The 25,363-nt window shown below is 37.6% G+C and overlaps 1 protein-coding gene across 1 annotated transcript in view; it reads right to left on the reverse strand.

Annotated features, from left to right (window-relative positions):
• Positions 1–25,363, reverse strand: part of DIAPH3 (diaphanous related formin 3) — a 497,180-nt gene that overhangs the window by 178,240 nt on the left and 293,577 nt on the right. Inside the window, exons 23-24 of the mRNA XM_082700281.1 lie at positions 10,291–10,416; positions 2,070–2,233 (exon numbers count right to left, since the gene is read on the reverse strand). Coding sequence (XP_082556407.1) covers positions 2,070–2,233; positions 10,291–10,416 — 290 coding nt within the window. The remainder of the gene's footprint in view (positions 1–2,069; positions 2,234–10,290; positions 10,417–25,363) is intronic.

The following is a 25,363-nucleotide window of genomic DNA, read 5'->3' on the forward strand; positions in this document are numbered from 1 at the left end:
GACCCTGTAATTGCACTACTGGGTATTTACCCCAAAGATATTGATGTAGTGAAAAGAAGGGCCACCTGTACCCCAATGTTCATAGCAGCAATGGCCAAAGTCACCAAACCGTGAAAGAACCAAGATGGTGAAAGAACTGTCCCTTCAATGGAAGAATGGATAAAGAAGATTTGGTCCATACACACAATGGAGTATTATGCCTCCATCAGAAAGGATGAATACCCAACTTTTATATCAACATGGATGGGATTGGAGGAGATTATGATGAGTGAAATAAGTCAAGCAGAGAGAGTCAAGTATCATATGGTTTCACTTACTTGTGGAGCATAAGGAATAACACGGAGGACATGGGGAGATGGAGAGAAAGGAGTTGGGGGAAATCAGAGGGGGAGATGAACCATGAGAGACTGTGGACTCTGAGAAACAATCTGAGGGTTTTGGAGGGGTGGGGGTGGGAGGTTGGGTGAGCCTGGTGGTGGCTATTAAGGAGGGCATGGATTGCATGGAGCACTGGGTGTGGTGCGGAAACAATGAATACTGGCACACCAAAAAGAAGTAAAATAAAATAAAATAAAATGGAAAAAAAAAAACCCACAAAACAAAACAATATATAGGTTGGTCCAAGGCCCCAGGCATCCAAAAATATCTGATCTGTGGGAGACAGGGTATTCTAAGGGCCACAGGTGACCTCCCAGGTGCCAAGGGAGGGTGTGTACTTTCTTTGAGATACGCAGGGTTGGAATACCTCAAGCCTACTAAATTAATCCTTCACCAGACACTAATTCATTTAACAACTACCATGTGCAAGAAGCTGCAATAAATATTTAATATGTAGTAGCTGGTTTAATAAACACTTTTATGAGAAAGGAATTAATATTTCTATTTACAAATATGGAAACTGAGGTTCAGTAAGGTTACATCAGTTCACAGTCACATAATTAGTGTGGAATCCAAGCCTAGCATTCTTAGACTGCAAAGCCTTTGCTACTTCCACTAAAGCCATGTTGCCTCGTAAGATATAAAAGTGAAATATACTGTATAATAGTTCACACATATAGAGACATAATAAATATACTTATAAATTGAATCCAATTTTTCTACTTCTGGTAGTGAAAAACTAAAGAATCATTTTGAATTTGTAGAGGGAAAAAACTAAAGCTATGGGCAAACGTGTATTTATTGTAGACCAGTTTTCCCTTAAAATACTGAGTTTTGATTAAAGGACTCTTTCACCATAACCAAGTGCAATACATTCAGCAATAAATTTTTCCTAGGAGTAAAAAGAAACACTTCTTTAAAATTCAAGTTTTCTTTACCCTTCAAGAAACTTTTTAATTCCCACAAACATTTGCTGAAATAGAGAAATGACTTACCCATCTATTAAGAATAACATAATTTTTTATTGCAAAAATGTATCACCAGTTTCCCTGGGGAGGCAACAATGCTTTCTCACTTTAATATGTGTGTGTTTTTTTTTCCTCATCTAATCAGCTAATACTTTTCAAAAGATCTTTTTAATGCCTAAATGAAAGGATTCCACATCAAAGACCTGACCTCCCTATTAAAGTATCTAAAGGAAACCCTAGGAATGTAAAATCCATTCAGAGGCAAATCACAGGTAGCTTATTGTACAATGCATTAAGAAAAGAAAAGGAAAAAAAAGAAAAAGAGCTTCATAAGAGCTTCATGGAATTTGGTGAAATTACACCACAAAAATACAAATTGATCTTAAGTATAAAGAAACAAATTCATAGCCAAAAACATATTATAAAAGTGCTCTATAATTGGCCAGGAGGGGAGTCTTTATGAAAAACTTCAGAATTTGTCACATTTTCAATCAAAATTTCCAATTACAGCTTAATGTTGGGAAGGCCAAAAAGAGAACAAACTTTCTATTTTTCAATAGTATTAAAATCAGAAATTTTTAAAGCTAACTTTCAACATAGGGAAAGGTAGGTTTTTACTACAGACAACAAGAGTGGAATAAGGTAATGAAATTAAAGTAATAATTGATGCGATGGTATAGACACAGACACCTTTTTAGAAAACAAATGAAAATTTTAACATACCATGAATGTGGTTCTGAAGTTATTTAAGTCATTAAAAAAGTCTTCCACGGACATCTTCTTCACATCGATGGCATAGTATCCCATCAGACTCTGGTATAACTTCTCCATCTTTTCGTGTAACTTTAAAAGCTTCTCGTATTGTTCTTTTGCAGTGATAACAAAGCTGTATGTTATAGTTAAGGGATTCAGAAATTTACAAAGTAACGTTTAAGGAAAAATCTGGGAGTCTAGTGTTTGAACTGTTAGGCACTATTACACATCTCCAAAATGCCAGAAGTACCTCTAACAAGTCACTGTTCTTACAACTCAATCCATCCTGTGCAGCAGTGAAATCCTAACTTCAATCTCATAACTTTGTCAAAATTATCAGAAAATTTAAGTATTTAAACTTTTTCTTTTACAACTGAGTTCCAGGAAATTCTACTTCCAACTTGTGTATATATGTTATTCAGATCATGCAGTATGATTTAAAGTAGAGCTCGGTATCTGAAATGGAGTAATTTCCACAATACTGAAATCAACTACATGGGCTCTGAACACAGAGGTTAAACAGAACAACTGGGGTCAATTTCAGACTCCTGGACCTGGTGGTAAGTGGCTATGGGCAAGTGCCTCTATCTCCCTGTGCTACCATTTTCTCATCTATAAAATGGGAATGAGAACACTACTTATTTTACAGGGCTGTTCCAAGGAGTAATGAGTTAATAATGCCAAGTTCTTTGAGAGATGAATACCACTTTGTAGTAAATGTAAACACTTAGCTTTTTTATTGCCCACTTACTCATTTTAAGCTTTAAGCTTCTAAAATCAATCCAAAAATAAATTAAGAGTTACATTAAGAACTCCAAATGTACATAACTTCATGTTTTAACTTTCCTTTGGAAAATTGGTACATACCTTATTCTATGCATTACATTATTTAAAATTATGATCTGGCACATATACCTGCACATACAGAAATGTTCTTCTCTCTCTTATTTATGACAACACAGCTCAAAGCACACTGATTTTCAGAAGGCTAACAGTGAATGTAATGATAGCATTAGAAAACATTTTTTAAACAAACCATAGCATTTCCTTTGTGGTGTGACAAATCACTAATGCAGTTAGATATACCATACCTCATTCTGAAAAGATGACACTGTTAAGAGTATTGTTCATATTCCTCTATGGCTCGTTGGGACATTTAAAGATATGGAACATATAGAATTAAGCTTATGAAAGCCATTTTGTTGTCTTTAATGTAAAAAAATACATAGTATATATTTTTTTTTACAAGTCAGTAGTAAAAACAACTAGATTAAGACCAAGAAAACAAAACCGAACATGGAATGTTTATAACCTAAAGGAAAGATTTTCCACAATTTTCAATTTTAAAAGATAGGATTCCTCTGATCAGAGTATTCCCCAGTAGAAGATAAAATGAGGAAACTGATCTGAGCTCTTCACTTTGAGTAAGAGACAGCACTGGTTCCGGATGGGTAGTGATATTCAAGGTGCACAGAAAATTTCTGACACTTAGAACCCAAGCTCCCCAAAAGGAAAGGCATCCCAGGCAATCACAGCTCACTTATACCCATGTCTAGGGTCAGACCACAGATTACCTACTACCCTTCTAAAGCTGGTTCGTTCTTTTTTCTTCTTTCCCCTGCCATACTCTGCTCTTCTTTCTTTTATATGTAGTATTTTAGGAAAAAACAAATAAACTAGAATGTAGGAAGTCTGGATTCTAATGCAAGAGTTGATATTTTTTAACAACCTTAAGAAAATCTTTAGATCTTCCTGTGGCTCAGTTTATATTAATCTGAATAGCAAAATGCCTCCTTATATTATCTAGAATCTACTTCAGAACAGTAGCAGCAGTTAACCAATGTATGTGCAGTATCAATTTTTAATGCTTGGATGAGTAACAAAAGATTTTGTATAATTACTCAAATCACAAAATCGTAAGAAATTATAACAATACAGTCACACGTGACGGATTTCCAATCACTTTGTCGTAGGAAATATCCATATTCATGAAATATTGTAAAGTGAATTTATGTAAATTAAAAAACATTTGAAACACATTCAGGAACTAACATTAAATGGACCATATGGTGATTCATTTGTAACATGAAATAATCATTCCATCATTTATATAGTAAGGTCAGAAATCAGCATTAGTTTATTTATTCAATCTATAACTCTCACCTAAAATTATTTATGTCCCAGACACAGGCTATATCCATATGGATTATTTATCTATTCTCAACTCTTGTCTAAAAGAGAAACTGATTTCTGCTTTTGCTTGTCCAAACCTATCATTTAAAGCTTCCTTCAATTCTTCCTCTTTTGCAAAGCCTTTTTCTCTCATCTCTATGGCTCTAAGTTCGTTCCATTGAACACACAGCATTTGTAATCCATTGTATTCTGCTAGAACAGAGTTGAGTTGTTCCTGTTAGTCCAACTTTCTACTAGGGCTTGGGTCCCACCACATTTCTAGAGGACAGTCACCTCTGACAATCAGTCCCGTCTGTAGATGCTGTGTTCCATCTTCTTGGCTGCATTAAGTCTACTCATCTGTCAAAACATTGGTGCCAATTATTCATTTTCCGCTAGTGTGTCATCACTCGTAAACTTTGGTGGCAAGGGTAACAGACCTCCTCAGAAGTGTGATGAAAGCTATGGAACTTCCATTCAAAAAATTTCATATCTTCACATTCACACACATACAATTTGGATGTAATGCTAAGGCCTAAGAGAGTCCCTGAAAATAGGTGTTCTGGACAACACGCTAAGTGTACTACTTTAGGGAGTGTTGCTAATTGCATGGTCCAAAGCTACTCCTTTTCTTCTCCCTCATTGCATGGTAAGGCTTTGCATTTTAATAACAGGCACTTCACAAATATTAGTCATTTTATCCTAATACCAGGGAATATGCCCGTTCTCAAGAATCAGTTTGGGGACATCTGGGTGGCTCAGTTGTTGGGTGTCTGCCTTCAGCTCAGGTCATGGTTCCAGGGTCCTGGGATCGAGCCCTGCATTGGGCTCCCTGCTTCTCCCTCTCTGTCTGCTGTTACCAACCACCTCCCCAACCTGACTGCTTGTGTGATTTCTCAAATAAATAAATATTTCTTAAAAAAAGAATCAATTTGGTCAACAGGTTAAAGTCAAGCTGTTAAGTATTACCCAATAACACTTCTTAGGATTTTCAGATAGTAATCACAAGTCAATAAAACATTAGAAATATGCTTGAGCATTTTTTTTTTTTTTTTGAGAGAGAGCAAGAGAGAAGGTGTTGAGGGGGTGAGAGAAGGAGAGAGTTTTTCTTAAAAAAAATATTCATTTATTTGAGGGGGGATACAGGCACAGAGGGAGAGAGACAGAGAAACTCAAGCAGACTCCCCACTGAGTGGAGAGCCCGACACAGGACTCCACCTCATGACCCTGAGATCAGACCTGAGCTGAAAACAAGAGTCAGGTGCTTAACCACCTATGCCAAGGTGCCCCCAGAAAGAGAATCTTCTGCAGGCTCCACACCCAGCACAGAGCACGACACAGGACTCAATCTCACAAGAGATCAGATTGTGACCTGAACGAAATCAAGTCAGTTTCTTAACTGAATGAGCTACCAGGCGCCTGCCTGAATGTTCTTAATAAAAATATTGCAATTCTATATAAACTAAAAAGATAAGATGGGAAAGAAAACCAAGAGCCAAAACCATGGGAATGACATGGTCTTGTTTTAACAGCTAGAGAGCTTTCTAAGTTAATTTTCTTATCATTGTTATCTATGAAACAATTTGCTCCCAAAGGAATGAAGTGGAGCTTTGAATAACTAGAATTACCCACAAGAATGGCAAAATTGTGACTGAACAGAAACAATTTGGGAAAATGTCAAATTAATTTTCAGTTTAAAAGGATTGTCTGATAGGTCAGAATAAACGGTTACATTAATGAGGCACTCCACATCATTGCTGATGGGCTATTCTCTCACTGAGCGACGGTGAAACCACCCAGCACAAATACATTCCACATTCAGTCTCCTGTCCTGCCCTGATTATTGTGCTTTCCCCCAACTATGATAGCTATCACTTCCATTGACACATCTTACAAGGACCAGCTTTAGTCGGTCCCCTACAGCTAAAACCTTTCATAGATCTTAAGTAGTCAGGATCCAGCCGGCGAGGCAGCAAGCCAGCCATTCGGTAAGTATTCACTAAGCTCCACTGCATCTCACTGTTCTGGGCAATAGAGAAAACACTACTTAACGAGGTAAGCAGAATCCCTGCTTTCATGACACATACCTTCTGGAGAGTGGGGACAGAGGATAAAGAAGGAAATGCATGAATCATCAGAGAGTGATAAGTGTAATGATGAAAATAAAAGTGTGTGATATTATACAGACAGAGAGAGGCTAGTTTACATCAGGCTGTCGGGCAACTCCTGGCTAAGGGGACATGGCCTAGAACAAATGGAGTGTTACAACAAAAGAGCTGCGAGCACCAAGTGCTGTAGCTGTAGCACAGTGAGGCTTCAGGGAAGGAAAAGATCATTACCGATTTGGATGAGGAGCAGGATATTTTAATACAAGTTTTAGAAGTTTGTTAAGAATGTGAATGGAAGGGTGCCTGGATGGCTCCATTGTTAAGCAGCTGCCTTCGGCTCAGGTCATGATCCCAGGGTCCTGGGATTGAGCGGTGCATTGGGTTCCCTGCTCAGCAGGAAACCTGCTTCTGCCTTTCCCGCTCCCCCTGCTTGTGTTCCCTCTCTCTCTGTTTCTCCCTCTGTCAAATAAATACATAAAATCTTAAAAAAACAAAAAACAAAACAAAACAAAAACAGAATTTCAATGGAAGATAAGGAAGGAAAGACGAGGAAGTTAAGAAGGAAGGGAGGAAGGGAGAGAGGGGAAATTCAAGAGAAAAATCTTCTATTACAAATCACCCAATTACCCAAACTCCCACTCTTGCAAATGGACATGTATTATACGAGTTTATATTTCACAGATCCCATTCCTCTATTTTACTTTCTAACTGCTGTTCAATCACATAGAAAGGTACTGAATTCTTTTACCTAAAAGACGCTGTGTTTTACACAGTGTGGAATACAGCTATAAGATCTAAGTCTTTCAAGGAATTTATTGGAATAGTTTTAGCATCTGTGTAATAATTTCAAAAGTGCCTAACACATTGCTATATACGAGAACAAGGAAAAAAAAGTATGAAAATAAAGTAAGATTGCAGTGAAGAAATTTAAAGACTATAACATGAGAAAAAGCCAAGTGATTATAAGTGTGACAAATACAAAAATATAGAAATGTCTGGCAAAATGACTTTTTCTAAGAGACTCAGGAGATGGGGTAGGAAGAGAAGAAAAGGTAAATTCCGGGCAAGGAGAAATCCAAGGCAATGCTTTAGGATCTACTTGTTATCTTCCTTCATATAAGAATTATTCTAGAATCTAAAGTTCAAAAGAAATGAACAGGCACCACATGACACCAATCCTGGTATTTTCCTAATTTTCTCACATAGAAGAGGTAAGTGTGGATACTTCACATGTAATAGTTTGCATGTAACTATGTTGGTGGCCCTGCCTCAAATTCATGTCCCAAATTTTTCAAGCAAATATTTACAGTGGAAACGGTCAACTCCAATCGTATTTCTGACCCAGGCTTAGCAATTGGAAAGTAACATAAGTATTACTTAAAAGTCAATGTGAGTATATGAAATAACTACATGCATTTTAAAAGGATGTATTAAATTCACATTTTTATACTCAGTAGTTATATAAATAAAAAGCAGTCACTGGAAGAATAAAATTGCAATATACTGTAAGTGAATGCTAATAGCGAAATTTCATATAACAGATTCTATCATTATAATTTAAAACAATTCAATTAACAGATTATTTAAGTTACTAAGTCATGATTGTTTAAATATTTACTTGTAAAAAATGCATCCCTAGCAAGTTAAATAATACATACATTCTTTCAGAATCGGTTGATGAACCAAACAATTAGACACGTGTTTCAACTAATAAGCACTAAAACTTAAGGCAAAGTTTGAGCGTTAAGAACCCAAACTTTAGTTAAATACATTTTTATTCATTGTGCATTTTAGTTTCCGAATTCTTTCATTTTCTGAGATCTGATAAGAGGCTCACAATTTGCCATTTTAATAAGATCTATATAAATCCATTTAATATTCAAAATGTGACTTGTTGTCAGTCCTAATTAAAGTAAACAAAGCTTTGCAATGAATGAATTTAATTACTTCGAAACTAGTATGTCTAACCAAGATGAAAAGCAAACGAGTGCAATCTAATCTCAGCAAAGAATATTTATGATTATAAGCTTTGTCAATAGCAAAGTGCACCAACTGTTCATATATCTGACTTCCAAGAGATACATGAATGCTAATCAGTTCATTAGAGGCTTCTAGGTTGTGATATTTAGCGACAGGATGTAGTAGCTTTCTTGTCCATGGAGTATAATTGTACTCAGAATGAAAAATTGTTTCCAACAAAGCATCATCCTTCCTGTTTCTGATTTCCTGCTGGTTGCTTTTTATGAGCTGCATACCTTTCAAGAAGCCAACATCATTCAGTTTCTTGTGTCATATGAATACAAGTGTGGATAGGTCCTGGGATCGTCTGCTGAGCGGGATTCTACCACCTTCACTCCAAGCTCAGGAATTTATCTTAGGTTATAGGTGCCAGAAACCCAAGCCTCCCAATTAGTAAGCTCACAGTGTATTACCAGAAACTGCATGCAAGTAAACCCTTTTCTAAAATGTGTTCTCTCTATAGGGAACAATGAAAGTACTTCAATTAACAGTGCTTAATGATTAAAATAAACTGTCACATATAAATATTTTAACATGATAAAATGATGGGGGGGAGCTAAGAATGATGAAGCCAATGTAACTGCAATAACCAATTTAGTTTTAAAAATCATACATTGCCAAATAAGAAGGTGCTGCGAAAGTATTTTTTTGATGGGTAAATACGGATTTCACCTTTAGTTTAAAAAAACAAAAAACAAACAAACAAACAAAAAAAACCCTTCTCAAATGTAGTGATAACAGTGCCCTATCTAATAAAACAAGAAACTGGATGGGTAGGAGAGATATGAAAGGAAACAAACACATTAGCTTGAATTGATTGTTGCTGGAGTGCATTTTTATGATATTTCCCAAGAGAGACAGCAAAGAAAGCTAAAAATTGAACTAATTCACAATTAAGCTGAAAGCATATACAATAAAATCTACGACAAACCAAATAATAATTTTGTGATTTTATAAATCTCAGGGGAGCAGATATGGGAAGAGGAAAAGTAGTTATCTGATTTCAAGTATCTCAGTTTAAAATATTAGGAATGTCTATTTATAAGAGCTCATTGGAAGTGGGTTATCCTTTCATATAAAATTCTGAGGTCCATATGGGATTTTAATAATGCATAGTAGTAATACTTTATTATAACACAAAAGATATCAGTCTCTAATCTCACAAAATGGTTTGCAAAGCAACTCAACATTCGTTTCAGGAAATTAAAAAAAAAGTTTATTACTTCAATTACTCATTAGAGATTAAGCCACAAAGTTAGTGAAACCAAAGATAATCGAATTCAAAAGAAACCTTAAATTAAGGACACAAGTCTCATTTATACACACATACACAGACACACACACAGACACACACACATTTTATTTTCAGTTTGGAGAAAACCTATACAAGTAGTGATCACGACAAATTCCATTTTCATTTTGGAACTAGGCAGTATTTCTAAAGGAAATATTAAAGTTTCTGGAACGTGAGATAATGTTTTATAACAATCCATGAAATTAAGCTGACTAGTTATACCAGTTCACAAAGCCTTTGTTTCCTTCCTAAAACATTTCAGAATCATCTAAATCACATCATGAGTTAGATTCAAACTTCCTAAAACTCAGTTTTCACGTCCTTTCAATTTACCATGAACATCAGAAAGAAAGAGGGCAAGTGAAAGGGCAAAGATGAGAGAAAATATCCAAATTGATTTAAAAAAGAATTGAAAGCACATTTCCGTATTATTCATGATAGGCAAAGACACTGATAAATTTTCCCACAAGAAGGCGAAAGTTAAACTGCTATTTGGCACTACAGAATAACCACTGGTTCTGCAAATATACCTACAACATTAAATAAATTGTAACTCTAGTAGACTAGTGACTTAAGTTATTTAGGTATCAGAAGGATATGGACATCTTTGTCACAAACTTATCATGCAAGTCCTCAGGAGGGGGAAAGGTTTCCAAATCTTTCTCAAGCTGTTGAAGCTGCCTTCCCATCTGCTTCAAATTCTTTTCCAGCGTTTCTACAGAGACTAAAAGAGAGTATATTAAATGCCTTGAAAGGACAAAATTATAATATATAAAAGGTAAAACACTTTAACACCAAAACATTTGTGAAAAACCTTACAATCTACTAAAGATAAATTTCACTAATTTGTTTAAACCTTTATGTTTTCAAATGCAAAAATGAAGGAAATTTCCTACTTAAAAAAACATAAGATGAAATTTAGGAAATGCTCTCAGGAATAAACCACATTTAATAGAGTTTTACTTAAAATTAGAGCCCTTGACCACCATAAACACTACAAAATAATCCCTTCAGAAAAAGAGGAGCAAATACGGACTCTTGAAAACTTTAAGCCCATTTCAACATAATTTTAACATTTTTCGAAATCAGGATCTCTGGACAGGGAACAATGAGTACGTGGAAAAGAGTGTTCTGTTGTCCAAGCTAATCTCTAATGGGAATGAAAAGGTAGCACAAGCTACTTTAGCAACATGTAGAACAATTGTCACCTTTTCTTTACTGGTACCCTGAGCACAATGTGTGTTTATTATCTAAGAACAATTTTCCTCCTTTGACGGGGAGCTACTCTCACAGTGCCCATGAACAAATACAGGGGGGCGCTAAGGCCCTATCACAATGTACTGGTCACCAAGCAGGACACTGAGTCATCACTGCCTAAAATCTATGCACAGTTTTAGATGACATCAAGGAAAAAAATTAATGATACATAAATGATATATTTATACCATTATATAGTGATACATAATGATATATAAAGATATAGAGACCCAAACCAAGGTTGGGTGCTCAGATGAATTTTGGTTAAAACTTTTTTTCTTTTGCTTCCCATTACTGTGAACTACATGAAATAATGATGAAAAAATGCATATAGTAATTCTAAGTATGCTACTATGTTTAGGCTTCCAATTAATCCTGAGAAATTGATAAGAGTCAGGTTTCACCTGTAAGAATGGGAATATCTTTGAAAGCAACCTAAATGCCCAACAAAATGGGAAAGTTTAAAAATACAAATTTATAGCCTTGGTTCAATAAAATGGAATAGAAGGAAAGCATGAAAAAGAAAGTTGCATGAGAACATGGAGTTTTGTTTTTTAAATTTGCTGTATACAAAATAACATTTGTTATTCTAATATATTAATTAGCTATTCTAACATATTAATTAGCTGTTAATAAAATCTTTACATATTTTGTTGTAAAATCACTTAGCAGGCTAATTTGAAGAAACAATGTTGTTGTTTTTAATTCATTTGAAATAGAGAGAGGGAGGGTGTGCATGAGGAGGGGCCAGGGGTAAGGGCAGAGAAGCAGATTCTCCGCTGAGCAGGGAGCCCCATCTTAGGACTCTGAGACCATGACCTGAGACGAAAACAAGAGTCACCAATCGAGCCACCCGGCGCCAATGTTCAATGAGGCCAATGAATGAACTCTTCCGAGAGCCACAGACAGTAGCTGTTTGTGCCGGGAGCGATGATACTTCAACCTTTGTCTCCCACTCTAGTGAAGCCATTTTGAAGTTACATTAGGTGCATATTTTCTCATTAGTTTTGTGCTACTCATGCTTCCCCTTTCTGTCAGCCTTACATTTAAGACAAAAACACAAATAAAAGAGTGTATAAAATATTTCTATCATGACAGCATTTAGTGCATTAATTAATTCAATCTATTTAACTCAAGTAACCAAATCTTGCTATACATTGCTCATGATGGTAACACACGGTTGCTATGCTCTGCTCTTTCAATTTTATGTCTGTTTGTCAATTATTCATAAGCAAGACCTCTATTTAATTAGGCCTGGGGTGTTTCATTTACTCTTTTCATTTCCAATTTTTTTTTTTTTTTTTGCTTCTTTCAAAGTTCTGTATCTGCACTACAAGAAGAGATTCCCTTTGCTCTCCTAGTCTATTTGATCTCTTATCTAGTATTTCATTAGCATTTCCTCTATCATTTCTCAAGAAATCTTACAGGTGATTCAGTCACTTTTATATTTCAACTGTGAAACTCCTCATTAGATAAATACAAGTTCAGAGGTGCCTGGGTGGCTCAGTGGGTTAAGCCTCTGCCTTCGGCTCAGGTCATGACCTTGGCGTCCTGGGATCAAGCCCTGCATCAGCCTCTTTGCTCAGCAGGGAGCCTGCTTCCCGCTCTACCCCTCTCAGCTTGCCTCTCTGCTTACTTGTGATCTCTATCAAATAAATAAAACCTTTAAAAAAAAATACAAGTTCAAGAGCGCCTAGGTGGCTCAGTGGGTTAAGCCTCTGCCTTCAGCTCAGGTCATGATCCCAGGGTCCTGGAATCGAGCCCCGCATTGGGCTCTCTGCTCAGCAGGGAGCCTGCTTCCCCCTCTCTTTCTGCCTGCTGCTCTGCCTACTTGTGCTCTCTGTCAAATAAAATCTTAAAAAAAAATACAAGTTCAAAAACACGTAAAATCATTTTGAATAAATATGTGCTCACAACAATTTATAAGCTGTACAGCGACTTTATGCTGTAAATCAGGTTCAAAACAAGCTTATTAGTAGTAAAACAATAGTAGTGACAGTTGTAATTGTATTAGTAGGGATAACAGCAGCAGTGGCTAAAATACACTGAGTGTTCTGAGGTCCTGTCTTAAGCTTCTCCCATTAATTTTTTTAAAAGATTTATTTATTTATGGGAGAGAGAGAAGGAGAGAGAAGGCAGAGGGAGAAGGAGAAGCGCACTCCCCCACTGAGGAAGGAGCCCAATACGAGACTTGATCCAGGACCTTGGATCATGACCTGAGCTGAAGGCAGACATTGAACCAACTGAGCCACCCAGGCACCCAGGATTTTAATTTTTAAAATCCTCACGGGATGATCATGAAGTTGACATTGCTATTACCCCATTTTACAGATAACAAAACTAGAGTTGAGTGAGTGAAAGTCAAACAACTAAAAGTAGTGACTTTTTCAGACTTCATTTTTAACTGTTTTTCTCTCCAGAGATTTTATTTTTACAACTGCTACCTATCTGCCAGTAACAGTGTTTAAATACACAGATGTGGCTTTCACACAATGACTGTCTTTTTGTATAATCTTGCTTTGTGCAATCACAAGTAATCCACATGTGGCCAAACTCAGGGGACTAGATGTAAGCACTCTGGATGGACGGCTGGATGACAGATAGATATGCTAACATATTTTAAAATGAATGTTTCAACTTAATGTGTTCATATACCATGGAACAAAGGCACGTACTTAAAATACCGTTAGTCCACTAATCCAATTTACTACACATACATGTCATTTTGGGGAAATACCTACAGAAAAGATGAATAAAAGTCCAAGAAACTCCAATGTAACAAAAAACACCAGGCAAGGAAGGGAACAGAGGGAACACACACTGGAAGGGAACACAGTTGGATTCTTTCTTTCCTTTTTTTTTTTCCCCCTGACACCTAATACAATGTTTCAATAACTATCCTATCAATTCTCTGATTTGTGGACACCAGTTGGGTAATCTTCTACTTCAATTCTGACAGGAAGTACCTAGAGTTAACGCAGACTTCATGGAGTTTAAGGCCTCAGCCTCAACAGACTGCCCTCACTTCAGAAAACAATCCCAAGACCTAGAGATCACCCATAACCCACACTTTTGATGGATTGGCTAGAGTCAGGGATTTCCATGCCCCTCCTCCCACTTATTTTCTGTCATTTAGTGTCTTACAGAACTCAGGAAAGCACTATATCTGTTATTACAGTTTTAATATAAAGGATGCAATTCAGGAACAGCCAAAGGGAAGGTATGCATACAGCAAAGAATGGGGGTAGGGAGGTAGTACAGTTTCCATGGCTTCTATGAATATACCCAGTGTCCCTGTTCCAGAGTTCTTACTGAAGCTTCATGACATGAAGACAACTGATCAAATCATTGGTCAGTGGTGACTCAACTCTATCACCAGCCCCCTTCCCCATCCCCCAGAGGTCAGACGGTAGGCTGATAATTCTAACCCTCTAATCATATGTTTGTTGACTCTGGTGACCAGCACCCCATCCTGGAGCTATCTAGGTTCCTCCTCTCTTACCCCATCTGCCTGAGTCATCTCATTAGCATACAAAACACATTTTTATCACTTAAAAAAGTCTAGGTTTTAGGTCCTCTATACCAGGAAACTGGAAAATGACCAAACACGTATTTCTAATATATCACCTGGATATATAGAAGTACATGTCTGGAGAAAAGGCAGAACCCCAGTGACTGTGAGGAGGTGTTTAAAAAAAAAAAAAAAAAAAAAAAAGTAAATTTTTTGATTCATGAGTTGTGCTGCTCAGAAGGGTCTAACAACCCGATGTGGGCTGCCCTCTGAAGAGCCATCCTGGTGAGTGATGAGCACTTCCCAGGGCGATGAGAGAAAGGCCTAAGAAGCCTATAGGAAGTGATCCAATTCTTTGTTTCCTAGCAGGTCATTGTGATTTGAAGCAATTTCTCACTGGCTTTATTTTCACACCAGTGAAATGGGAAGAATCCTACCTCCTATTTTTAGCTTATAAGCATTTCATAAAAGATCAAATGCGGTAACATAGGATAAAGAATTTTTTTTTTTAAGAGAGTGCATGATGCAGTGTTACTCTTAGCACTCAGTAAGAAATGAAGAGCTTAAAGGCTGAAAGAAGTAATAGCAGACTCAGAGAAAAAGTAAAAAGAATCATCGTGATCAGGCCAGGAACAGTGTTGTAGAAGTCACTCTAAAAAGGGAAAGTTGCTAATTGGAAGGATAAAATATTAGGACTGTTTGGGCATATTCAAACATTTAATGGTGACGTGATAAAGAGTAAGCAAGTTGTCTTTAAAAATGCTTCTTGCAGCTACTCTACAGTTAGAAAATCCACTAAGCCATTATTTATGCTTCATCAGCTGTCTCTGGTTACACTATTTGTACATTATGTTTAAGAGGATTTAAGAGTAAGTAACCAACTTTCACTGGTTTTTAAGCAAGGACCAAAGCACACTTGTGAGAGAGAAGGATGTGAGCAAATTGTAGGCTAATCATGTCTGGGCCATCCAACAGGGAAAACCAAAGAATATATAAGAACTTCTTCGGTGTCTTTCTTTTTCAGCAATTCTATTTCCACAGATAATTCCTTTATACATCTTCAAACATAATTTTAACTGCACTGTTTGTAACTGTCAAGTTCTTTGAGCTCAGTGATTATATATATATATATATATATATATATATATATATTTTTTTTTTTTTTTTTTTTGTACTAGAAATCCCAACTACAGCAGAGTTTTAAATTGTACACCCTCAAAGAAGTGTTAATTTACTGGTGTCCTTGTATGTGACCTGTGTATGAATTTTATCTTTCAACACTGTCACATTCCTTGACCAAGAAATTAATCTTTTTTATTCTCTTCCATTACTTGTAAGTAACAAAACACAGCCGTCCTCAAACAGAGTTGACTGGATTATTTTAAGGGCACTTTCCACGTTTGCATTTTACTCAGTTAATATTCAATCAATGGAATGTCTCTCAGTCACCTCAGATGTCACGTGTATCAGCCCCTAGGCAACCGCCCATCTGCAATCTCCGCATCCTGGTGAACAGCAGAACCATGAACTGTGTTTCTGCCTTCTCCACACTGCACTTAGGAGTTTCCAAACACTAATTTAAACATGGCTTCAAGTCAGCCTGTTAACTGCTTTCAGGACATCTGAGCTCCACCCACAAGCTGCCTTGACTATTTCTTGCTCTGCTGCTACATTTTACTCTAGAACGACACCCTGCTTTTTAGTTTCCCTCCCCCCCAGCCCCTCTTCATGCACTCTGTCGGTACTGACACTGGAAAAAATGTCTATTTGCCTTGTCTACTGCACCCCTCGATCAATCCTACTCAGACATAATAAAAAGGGTTAAAAAAATCTAGCTAGGCCCCCTAGTGAGGTGCCCTCCCCACCCATCATACCTGGTAATTATCTCTATCTTTGCAATTACTACACTCCATTACTTTTATTTTTGTGTGTGCCTTCCTCTCCCAAATGACCACAAATTCCTTGAGGGAAGATACCATATTTTATTTATTTTTGTATCTTCAATTACATAACATACTGCAGACACTCAAATATTTGCTGAAGGAATGAATTTTGGCTTTAGCTTTCACCTCTTGAGGTTAATAGAGTAAATATCTAAAACCTTAAAATTCAGCACACAGATTTATCTTCAGTGCCTTGTCATTATGATAATTATGCATTAGAGGTATTAAGTAAAAAAGTTAAAAGTCACAACCATAAGTGTTTAAGTTTAAAGTAAAGTATAGACTTTCTGTAATGCTATGGCCTCCGCCATTTGCTAAGATTTCAAGAAAGGAGAGTAGAAATTACGTAGGCCTATGTAATTTTTACAATTAAATAACAATCCTCTGTGAATATCTCCTGGAGATGCTGGTTATTATTTTATAACAAGCATCCTAAGAAGTATCACATTCATTCTTACCTATCATGAAAACATTCCAGGAAAGGCGATCTCTTTAAAGAAGGCTTACACAACTTATTACCATTAAACAATTCAAACCTAAATGAACCATTTTGTACTCATAAACACAGTAGTTTTGAGAGGGCAACAAACTAGGCATTAAAGCATTTCAGGTTCCTGGGCACCTGGGTGGCTCAGAGGGTTAAAGCCTCTGCCTTTGGCTCAGGTCATGATCTCAGGGTCCTGGGATTGAGCCCCGCATCCGGTGCTCTGCTCAGCAGGGAGCCTGCTTCCTCCTCTCTCTCTGCCTACTTGTGGTCTCTGTCTGTCAAATAAATAAATTAAATCTTTAAAAAAAAAAAAAAAAGGCATTTCAGGCTCCCAATCAAATAAAGGTATTTTATGAAACTCTAAGAATATTTTATAAATGCAAGTTAAAAAAATAAATAAATAAATTTAGACAAGATGGATAAAAACCTCAGCAAATTTTAAAAACCTCCACATTAAGTGGGCCTCTAACAAAAATCTAAGTTCTAGAATAGCATTGTGAAACCCATGATTATTTTGAGAAAACATACAACTGAAACCGGAGGACAGAAAAGCACAAACTCAAAATAAATCGCCACAGACAAAGGTAAACTGAAAGAGGCAGTGGGGAATGAAGGGTCAGTTATCCTCATTAAGCCCTGGCCTTCCTCTGCTGTCTTCCTTCCATCCCATTGTTCTCATTCTTGATGGGACCCCTGACACTAAATTGTCCTAACTTGCATTTCCTAATTTACTGTACTATATGCAATGAGAATTTTGTGGTTATTTTATTTTTTTAACATCATGCTGCTAGAGAATGGCCTATGTCTACTATGGAACCTGGAAAGAGGAAAGGTAGAAAGCAAGCAGAGGTGAGAGGGTGAACGCAGCCCAGTGCAAGGGCCTAGCTCAGGTCGGTTTTCTGAACCCTCCACTTCCTCCCCTGCTCTCCGATCTGGCGGAGAGAAGCAGCCTTGTGCTCTACAATCATGAAGAGTGTTAAAGGTCAGTCAGCTTTTTAGAAACCAGTAGTAGTGGAGTGCCTGGGTAGCTCAGTGGGTTAAGCCTCTGCCTTGGATTCAGGCCCTGATCTCAGGGTCCTGGGATCAAGCCCCGCATTGGACTCCCTGTTGGGCAGAGAGCCTGCTTCCCCCTCTCTCTACACTTGTAATTTCTTTCTGTCAAATAAATTTTTAAAATCTTAAAGAAAAAAGAAACCAGTAGTGATAGTAAAAACAAACCCTTCAACAGACCATGTTTATGAGATTTTGAAAATTCCTTCTTACAAATAAGATGGTCAAGATCACAGTAAACGGGACACAAAAGAGGTCCATCCTAGAGACATCTGTCATGTTATTCAAAACACTCCCTCGGGATAATGCTTTTGTGTGCATGTGTATGGGAGGGAGATGTTACCATTTCTACTGTGTCCTATGGTAAATATTAAATACAGATTAGACGATGTGCAAATTTTAAGATAAACTTCTGCATATGACTACAAGAGACCACGCAGCCTAACATGTCCTAGACTGCATTATCTCTAGACCTGAAAAATTGCAAATTTTTCCTCCAGCCCATATCCTTCCGCTGAACGCCAAATGCCTATTGAACCTTTCTTTAATATTTCATGGGCATCTTAAACTCACATTTTCAAATTGGAACTCATCTTTCTCTTTGTTTTTTTTTTTTTTAAGATTTTATTTATTTATTTGACAGACAGAGAGATCACAAGTAGGCAGAGAGACAGGCAGAGAGAGGGGAAAGCAGGGACCCTGCTTAGCAGAGAGCTAGATGTGGGGCTCCATCCCAGGACCCTGAGATCATGGACCCCAGCCAAAGGCAGAGGCTTAACCCACTGAGCCACCAAGCCGTGCCACATTTTCCTCTTTGAATCTGCGTCTACACCTCAGTAAACAATTTGTGTTATGACTCCTCTTTCTCTTATACCCAACACACCCACTCATAAAGTCCTGTTGGTTCTACGTTCAAAATCAGAATATTTCCCACCGCTGTTGCTCCCTCCTTCTGGTCCCAGCAAACATGCTTTCCTCCCTGGATGATCCTTACACCATCTAAGTGGATTCACTGCTTCTGCCATTGTTCTTCTGGATTTTTCCCCAAAGCAGAAGCCAAACCAATCCTTTGAAAATACAAGTCAGATGTCAATCTTCTGCTCGAAACCTTTCTAATGCTCCCCCCCGCCAAAGTAAAGTCAAAATCTGTCTAACGAGGAGTCCTGTCTTACAGAATCTGTGACCTTTCTGACCTCATCTCTCATGCCCTCCCTCTGTTCCAGTCTCACCTGCCTCTCTTGGGACTTCTCTAGGGCTCTACTGACTAGAATGCTTCTGACACCCAGATTGCCTTGCCTCCTCCTCCCACTTCTTTCACATTTTTTCGCAAAGGCCACCTTCTTTCTGGGGACTTCTCTGACCACTCAGCCTTAATTGTGGGGAAAAAAACAAAACCCTGCCCTGGAATTCCAGAGCTCACCATATGACATAATACACGCGCACTTCTTCCTGTGGCAGATGTTCCATAAAACATCAAGTTAGAGCAGACACTTTTCTTTTATGCTCACAGCCCTATCCCGTCTTCCAAATTGTGCCTGGACAGAGGAGGCACTCATGAGATGGCTCGTAAAAAAACAAAGGCGTCCATCTTATTTTTTTCACTGTCAAATTCAGGTCTGATCCTTATTGATGCAAATGCCTAGCATCCTGTTTGCTACGCCGTGAGAATTCAATCAACTTTTTGGAAAGACTTCTTTCCTTGTAAGGTCAAAACATACCCAAAACCATAAATGAGCCCTAATACTTTTTTTCCTTCAAATACATAGTATGACAGACAGCTGCTGAGAAACAGGACACATGTGCTTACATGACAAGAGTCCAACTGCTGATCGATTTAAATCTATATCTGAAGATGACCTCTTCTGAGGGGAGGGGGGAAGATTATCCAGAACCTATTATCTTTAGGTTTTTCTATGTAGGCAAAGAAATATCTTTTTTGATGTTTCTATCACTTGCAACATCTTTTTTTTTTTTTTATTTATTTGACAGAGAGACCGTGAGAGAGGGAACACAAGCGGGGGAGTGGGAGAGGGAGAAGCAGGCTTCCCACTGAGCAGGGAGCCCAATGTGGGGCTCCATCCCAGGACGCTGGGATCATGACCTGAGCTGACAGCAGATACCTAACGGCTGAGCCACCCAGGCATCCCACAACATTTTATCTTAAGTGTTCGTTTGTATTTCACATTTTCATGTGGAAATGGAAAACATTTCCAACTAACTAATTCCTTAATAATTCCAAGCTAGTAAATCTATTTTTTAAATGACATGCAAAAGTTTCCAGAAAAAAATAAGCTCCAAGTTGTTGAAGAGTTGTTGGACCCTAGCTACTTTTTACTGCTTTTTAATAGTAGAAGCCCTCTTTCAAAAGAAATCTTTTTTTATCAAAGTTCAAAACAGGAAATAAAAATAGTGACTCAGGCTGCAGGAGAGGAAGGAAAGTAGAACTCATTTTCCAAATTCCTTTCCCTATGCTAGGATGTTCAACCAGTGAAAATGCATTGTGCTGTGCACTTAAGATATGTGCAATTTCCTATGTGTATATCGTTCTTTAATTTTTAGAAAAGTAAATAAATTTTTCAATGACACAGATCCATGAAATTCAAAAGCTTACATAAGTTTCAGGCAAGACACAGTCGGGATCTGTTCAAATAACTATTGAGAATACATGTTAAAATGACATAATTATATTATTCACAGAGACTCTTGCTTATCACAGAGACTCATGTTTATCTGCATTATTACTGACGAAATAGGCAGTTGTGGGTCAGTAAGAAATAATCACTGAAAAACAGCAGCTACAACTACAGCAAATACAGAGAATATTTACATAGTCCTTATGGTGTGCTATACAACTATTTAACTATTTGCACATATTAACTATTTGCACATATATACATACAACTATTTATTTGCATATATTAACCTATAAGCTTACAACAAACCTCTGAATGAAATACAACTATTGTTCCCGTTTTCAGGTAAGAACACTGAGTCCCAATGGGGATAAGGAACTCATCCAAAGTTACACCTCCAGCAATGGGCAGAGGTGGGGTTTGCACCCCAGTGGTCTAACTTCAGACTCTGGGACTGTAACAACTTCCTCCATAATATAACGTCTCCAAAATCTCATGGGGATCCCATTTTTTATTTTGCCCACTGAAATTATTTATTGGGGTTATTGTAATTATCACTGCTTGTTAATGAAAATTCCTTACCTTCAGAGGCATATGATGGATTTCAGTTTTAAATGCTTTAGTATTTGCATGTGATGATGAAAGAAAAGGGTATTTCAGAAGCTCACCAACAATAACCCTTAAACACCAAAACATTTCACGACGTCATGCTAACTGCTTTCCATATGTATGTCGATCTGTGTAACTGCTTCACCATTTCGTGACACTCAGAGAGACTGGTGCTACTTGCATGCAGTTATGGGAGTGAGGACAAGGACGACTACAGGGAGTTGGGTAGTAGCCCTCTCACCCCCGAATCCATGGCCACAAAGCACTTCAGCATGTGACTTATTTGGCAATAGGATGTCTGCAAAGAATATCAGTTAAGAATCTCGAGATGAAATCACCCTGGATTTAGGGAGGCCTTAAACCAAATGACTGGTGTCTTTACAAAGAGAGGTGAGAGACAGAGACATGGAGGAGAAGAGGACACCAGGGGTTGCTGGCAGCCACCAGAAGCTATGAGAGAAGCACAGGATGGCTCTTCCTGAGAGACTTCAGAAGGAACCCATGCTACCAACACCTTGAGTTCAGACTGCTATATTCCTGAATAATTAGAGAATAAATTCATACACTTCTACTGGTTAAAGGAACCTAGCGTGTGTTCATCCGTTATGGCAACCCTATGAAGCTCATACAACTATTATTTCAAGACTCGGCAAGTCACACACAGCCTGGTTTCTTGGGAGCAGCTGGCAGATTTGCCTGTAGCATCTGAGCCCCCCCATAGCACTCCACCCAGCTGGTGACATGGCGACCTTGTGAGCAGCGACATTCAGCAGATTGCAGTGAGGGAGCGTGTTTCATCCCCTGCTTAGGCTTCCTCAGAGCGCACAGATTTGTTATGGTAAGCTATCCTTCAGAACGCTCTCATTCTGAAATCTTCTTCCATCCGCCTTGTTTATAATTTCCCACTTCCTGTTGCAACACTGAGGGGCCGTAAATACTGCTTTGTGGCCAGCCGTCTAGAAGAGCTCTGAGACCTTGCTTGTCACTGTTGATTCTGTCCTGTGACTTGATGTCCTGTGACTTGATGTGAGCTATGGCTCATAGGTGACACTGACGGAACTGTTCCAGTAGCTATTTCAAATCCGTAGCTGGCCCCAAATCTGCAAACACTGTAAACTGTTAGTTTCTTGAAAAGATTAATGCTGTATTGATGCCACTTTCAGTCTGCTAACCTCCAAAAAGATATAGAGGTCTTCCTGATGTGTTTTTCTTCTTCATCATCATCTATCAGCCCCAGCAGCAGCCAATTCAGGAAATGTTCTCAGCTCAGTATCTCAAAAAGCAATCTTTAGCTGGAAGTGTAGTTCCTCCATGCCTAGTGTTCTTCAGCATCAGTCTATAGACTCCTTAATCCTTCGAGGGACTTTGGTCATGCTCTTTCTACATTCCATTACGACGCTTTTCAAAATAGTTGATATTTGCACAGAACAACAGTGCAATACAACCTTACATGCGAGTCTCTGATATAAACTTTTGACGCCAACCCTATAGAGCTAATCCCTGGAAATTAACCAGGAGAATTTAAGTAAAATCCTATCCAACAGACAACTTGCACCTTGTGGCCCCTTACCAGCACACTGAGCTCATAGTATACTACATGTATTTTTCATATATCTTGTAGCTACCTTGTGAAGGACCCAGTTATATATTTCATGCTACCTTTTTATGTTAAAAGTGTTCATTTGAATAGAAAATTTTTACAAATACTGCCCTTTTAATACATATATGCAAACCTATACTGAGTTACATTTTAAAAATAAATTTATCATTTATTACATTTGGCTTGTTAGTGACATTAAAATTATTCTACAATTCTTAAGTATGCTAACTAGATCAGTACAGATTATCCAAATAGATTATTGAGACCTAATTACACAGGAGTCACAAAGTAGTTTCCCAGACATAACTTGTAACTCTACCATCTAGCCGCAGAATCAGGTTACATAGGTAGGAGATAGCAAATGTTTTCATTATTTCTACAGGATAATGCAAAAAAAAAAGTACAACCATCCATCCACACTTCCCTTTTGGAAAAGAGTCAACGGATAATTCAGAGTATTACTAGCCTTTACTGGCTACTTGCTTATAATAAAATTACAACTATTAAAGTAGCAAAACAGGGACGCCTGGGTGGCTCAGTGGGTTAAGCTGCTGCCTTCAGCTCGGGTCATGATCCCAGGGTCCTGGGATCGAGTCCCACATCGGGCTCCTTGCTCGGCGGAGAGCCTGCCTCTCTCTCTGCCTCTGCCTGCCTCTCTCTCTGCCTCTGCCTGCCTCTCTGCCTGCTTGTGTGCTTTCTCTCTCTCTCTCTCTCTTTCTGACAAATAAATAAATAAAATCTTTAAAAGAAAAAAAAAATAAAGTAGCAAAACAGAGGTAGGTGGTAAAGAAATATATATAGAGAGAGATGAGTTAAAAAAAAAAAGAACAAAAACTTAATATACCTGTGTAAACAAATGCATTCTAATATAAAATCTAGGAGATATCATAGATCTAACTCTGAAATTAAATGTGAATATTCATGAATATATTTATTTAGATTGCCTCAATATTTCCTTATAATGTGCGAATTTATGTTATGTCTGTTCAAAAAAGGAATTGAAGCATAATTGTAATTTTATAAACTCATGTGGTAATTCATGGTTTGAACAAGAACCTTTGATGTTCCGAAACTGCTTACTAGTGAACACCTAACACAGCAGGGCTATGACTGTTTCTTTAAGTGATCTGATCAAATAAAACAACATTCTGTATACACTATTCTACAGCCGAAAAGCTCTAAGCAGGAAAAGTGCCTTAAGTTATTCTATTAATGTGCTAGAGGTGCATCCCAAATGCCAAGGGCTGGGTAGCTTAAACAACAGAAACTTCATTCCTCACAGTGCTGGAGTCTAAGATCAAGGTGTCAGTATATTTGGTTTCTTCTGAAGCAAGAAGATGGCCTTAGCTTATAGACAGCTACCTTCTTGCTGTCTCCTCACACAGTCGGTCTGCATGCATGTGAACCCCTGGTGTCCATCTATCCAAATTTCCTCCTCTTATAAGGATACAATTCACACTGGATTAGGGCCTACCCTAAGAGACTCGTTTTACATAATCACCTCTTTAAACACCTATTTTCGCATTCAATCACAATCTGAGATACTAAAGATTAAGACTTCCAAATATGAAGGGCTTAGGCACAGGCGGACAGAATTCAGCTCCTACCAGAATACATTTTTGTGCCCTTTATTGATAATTCAGTTAAAGCAATACCTTATTTGGTTGTCATCTCTCAATTATTTTATTATAAATGCCCCCCCACCATGAGCTTTCGAATTATTTCACTATATTGGCAGAAATGCACACAAATGAGTATTTTCATAAAACTCTAATATCCTACAGTTAATTTGAAATGCCAGATGAATGATTTATCTCACAAAATTAAGAGGCCCCAACCTATGACCTAACATAATGTTATTTATGTTATTAAGTCTGTCACACAATGAATATTTTTATGTACTTAAAGTACACACTTAATGTCTAAAATGCAATTGAATTAACAACTAATCCTGAATATTCAAAATATATACATCAAACTAATAAATTTTAATTGGCATTTTTAGAAGTGTAGAGTATAAGAAGGTTAATGGGAGCCTTTGAAAATGCTTTCTGCTTGTTAGAGCACATGAATTTGAAATTTCAAACACTATACATTTCCAGGTGGCAGCCACCTGGAAATGAAGTGTTCTAAGTGCTCACAGTAGGTGAATAAAAGATAAACATTTGGTATTTAGTAAGCCATTTATCATAAAATGTTGATAAGTCATGTGGCACTGGAATTGGAGATGTATTTGAGTAGACAAATATTTGGGTCAGACCAAGGAGTTACTAGCCAAAAGCAAACAAACAGTCTTAAAAGCAGAGATGTCAATAAAAGGGAGAGGACAAATATCAAATGTAAGATATCAAAGAATGCTCCCAAAAGCTAAACATGTGGAAATGGAAAAAAGTGAAAAAACATTAGAAATGGGGAATCATTAAATCCTCTCTGACAATACACCAAAGGCGGCCCATTCTCTAGAAGCTAATTCCATCTACAATAATTCCAGGAATACTCTCTAATCTAGACTCTGAGTTCTTAGACAGTGGTTTAAGATTTTCTGGAAAGCCTATGAATTTATCCTTGAAAAAAGACTAGA

The sequence above is a fragment of the Mustela nivalis genome (genome assembly GCF_964662115.1).
Source record: "Mustela nivalis genome assembly, chromosome: 15".
NCBI lineage: Eukaryota > Metazoa > Chordata > Mammalia > Carnivora > Mustelidae > Mustela > Mustela nivalis.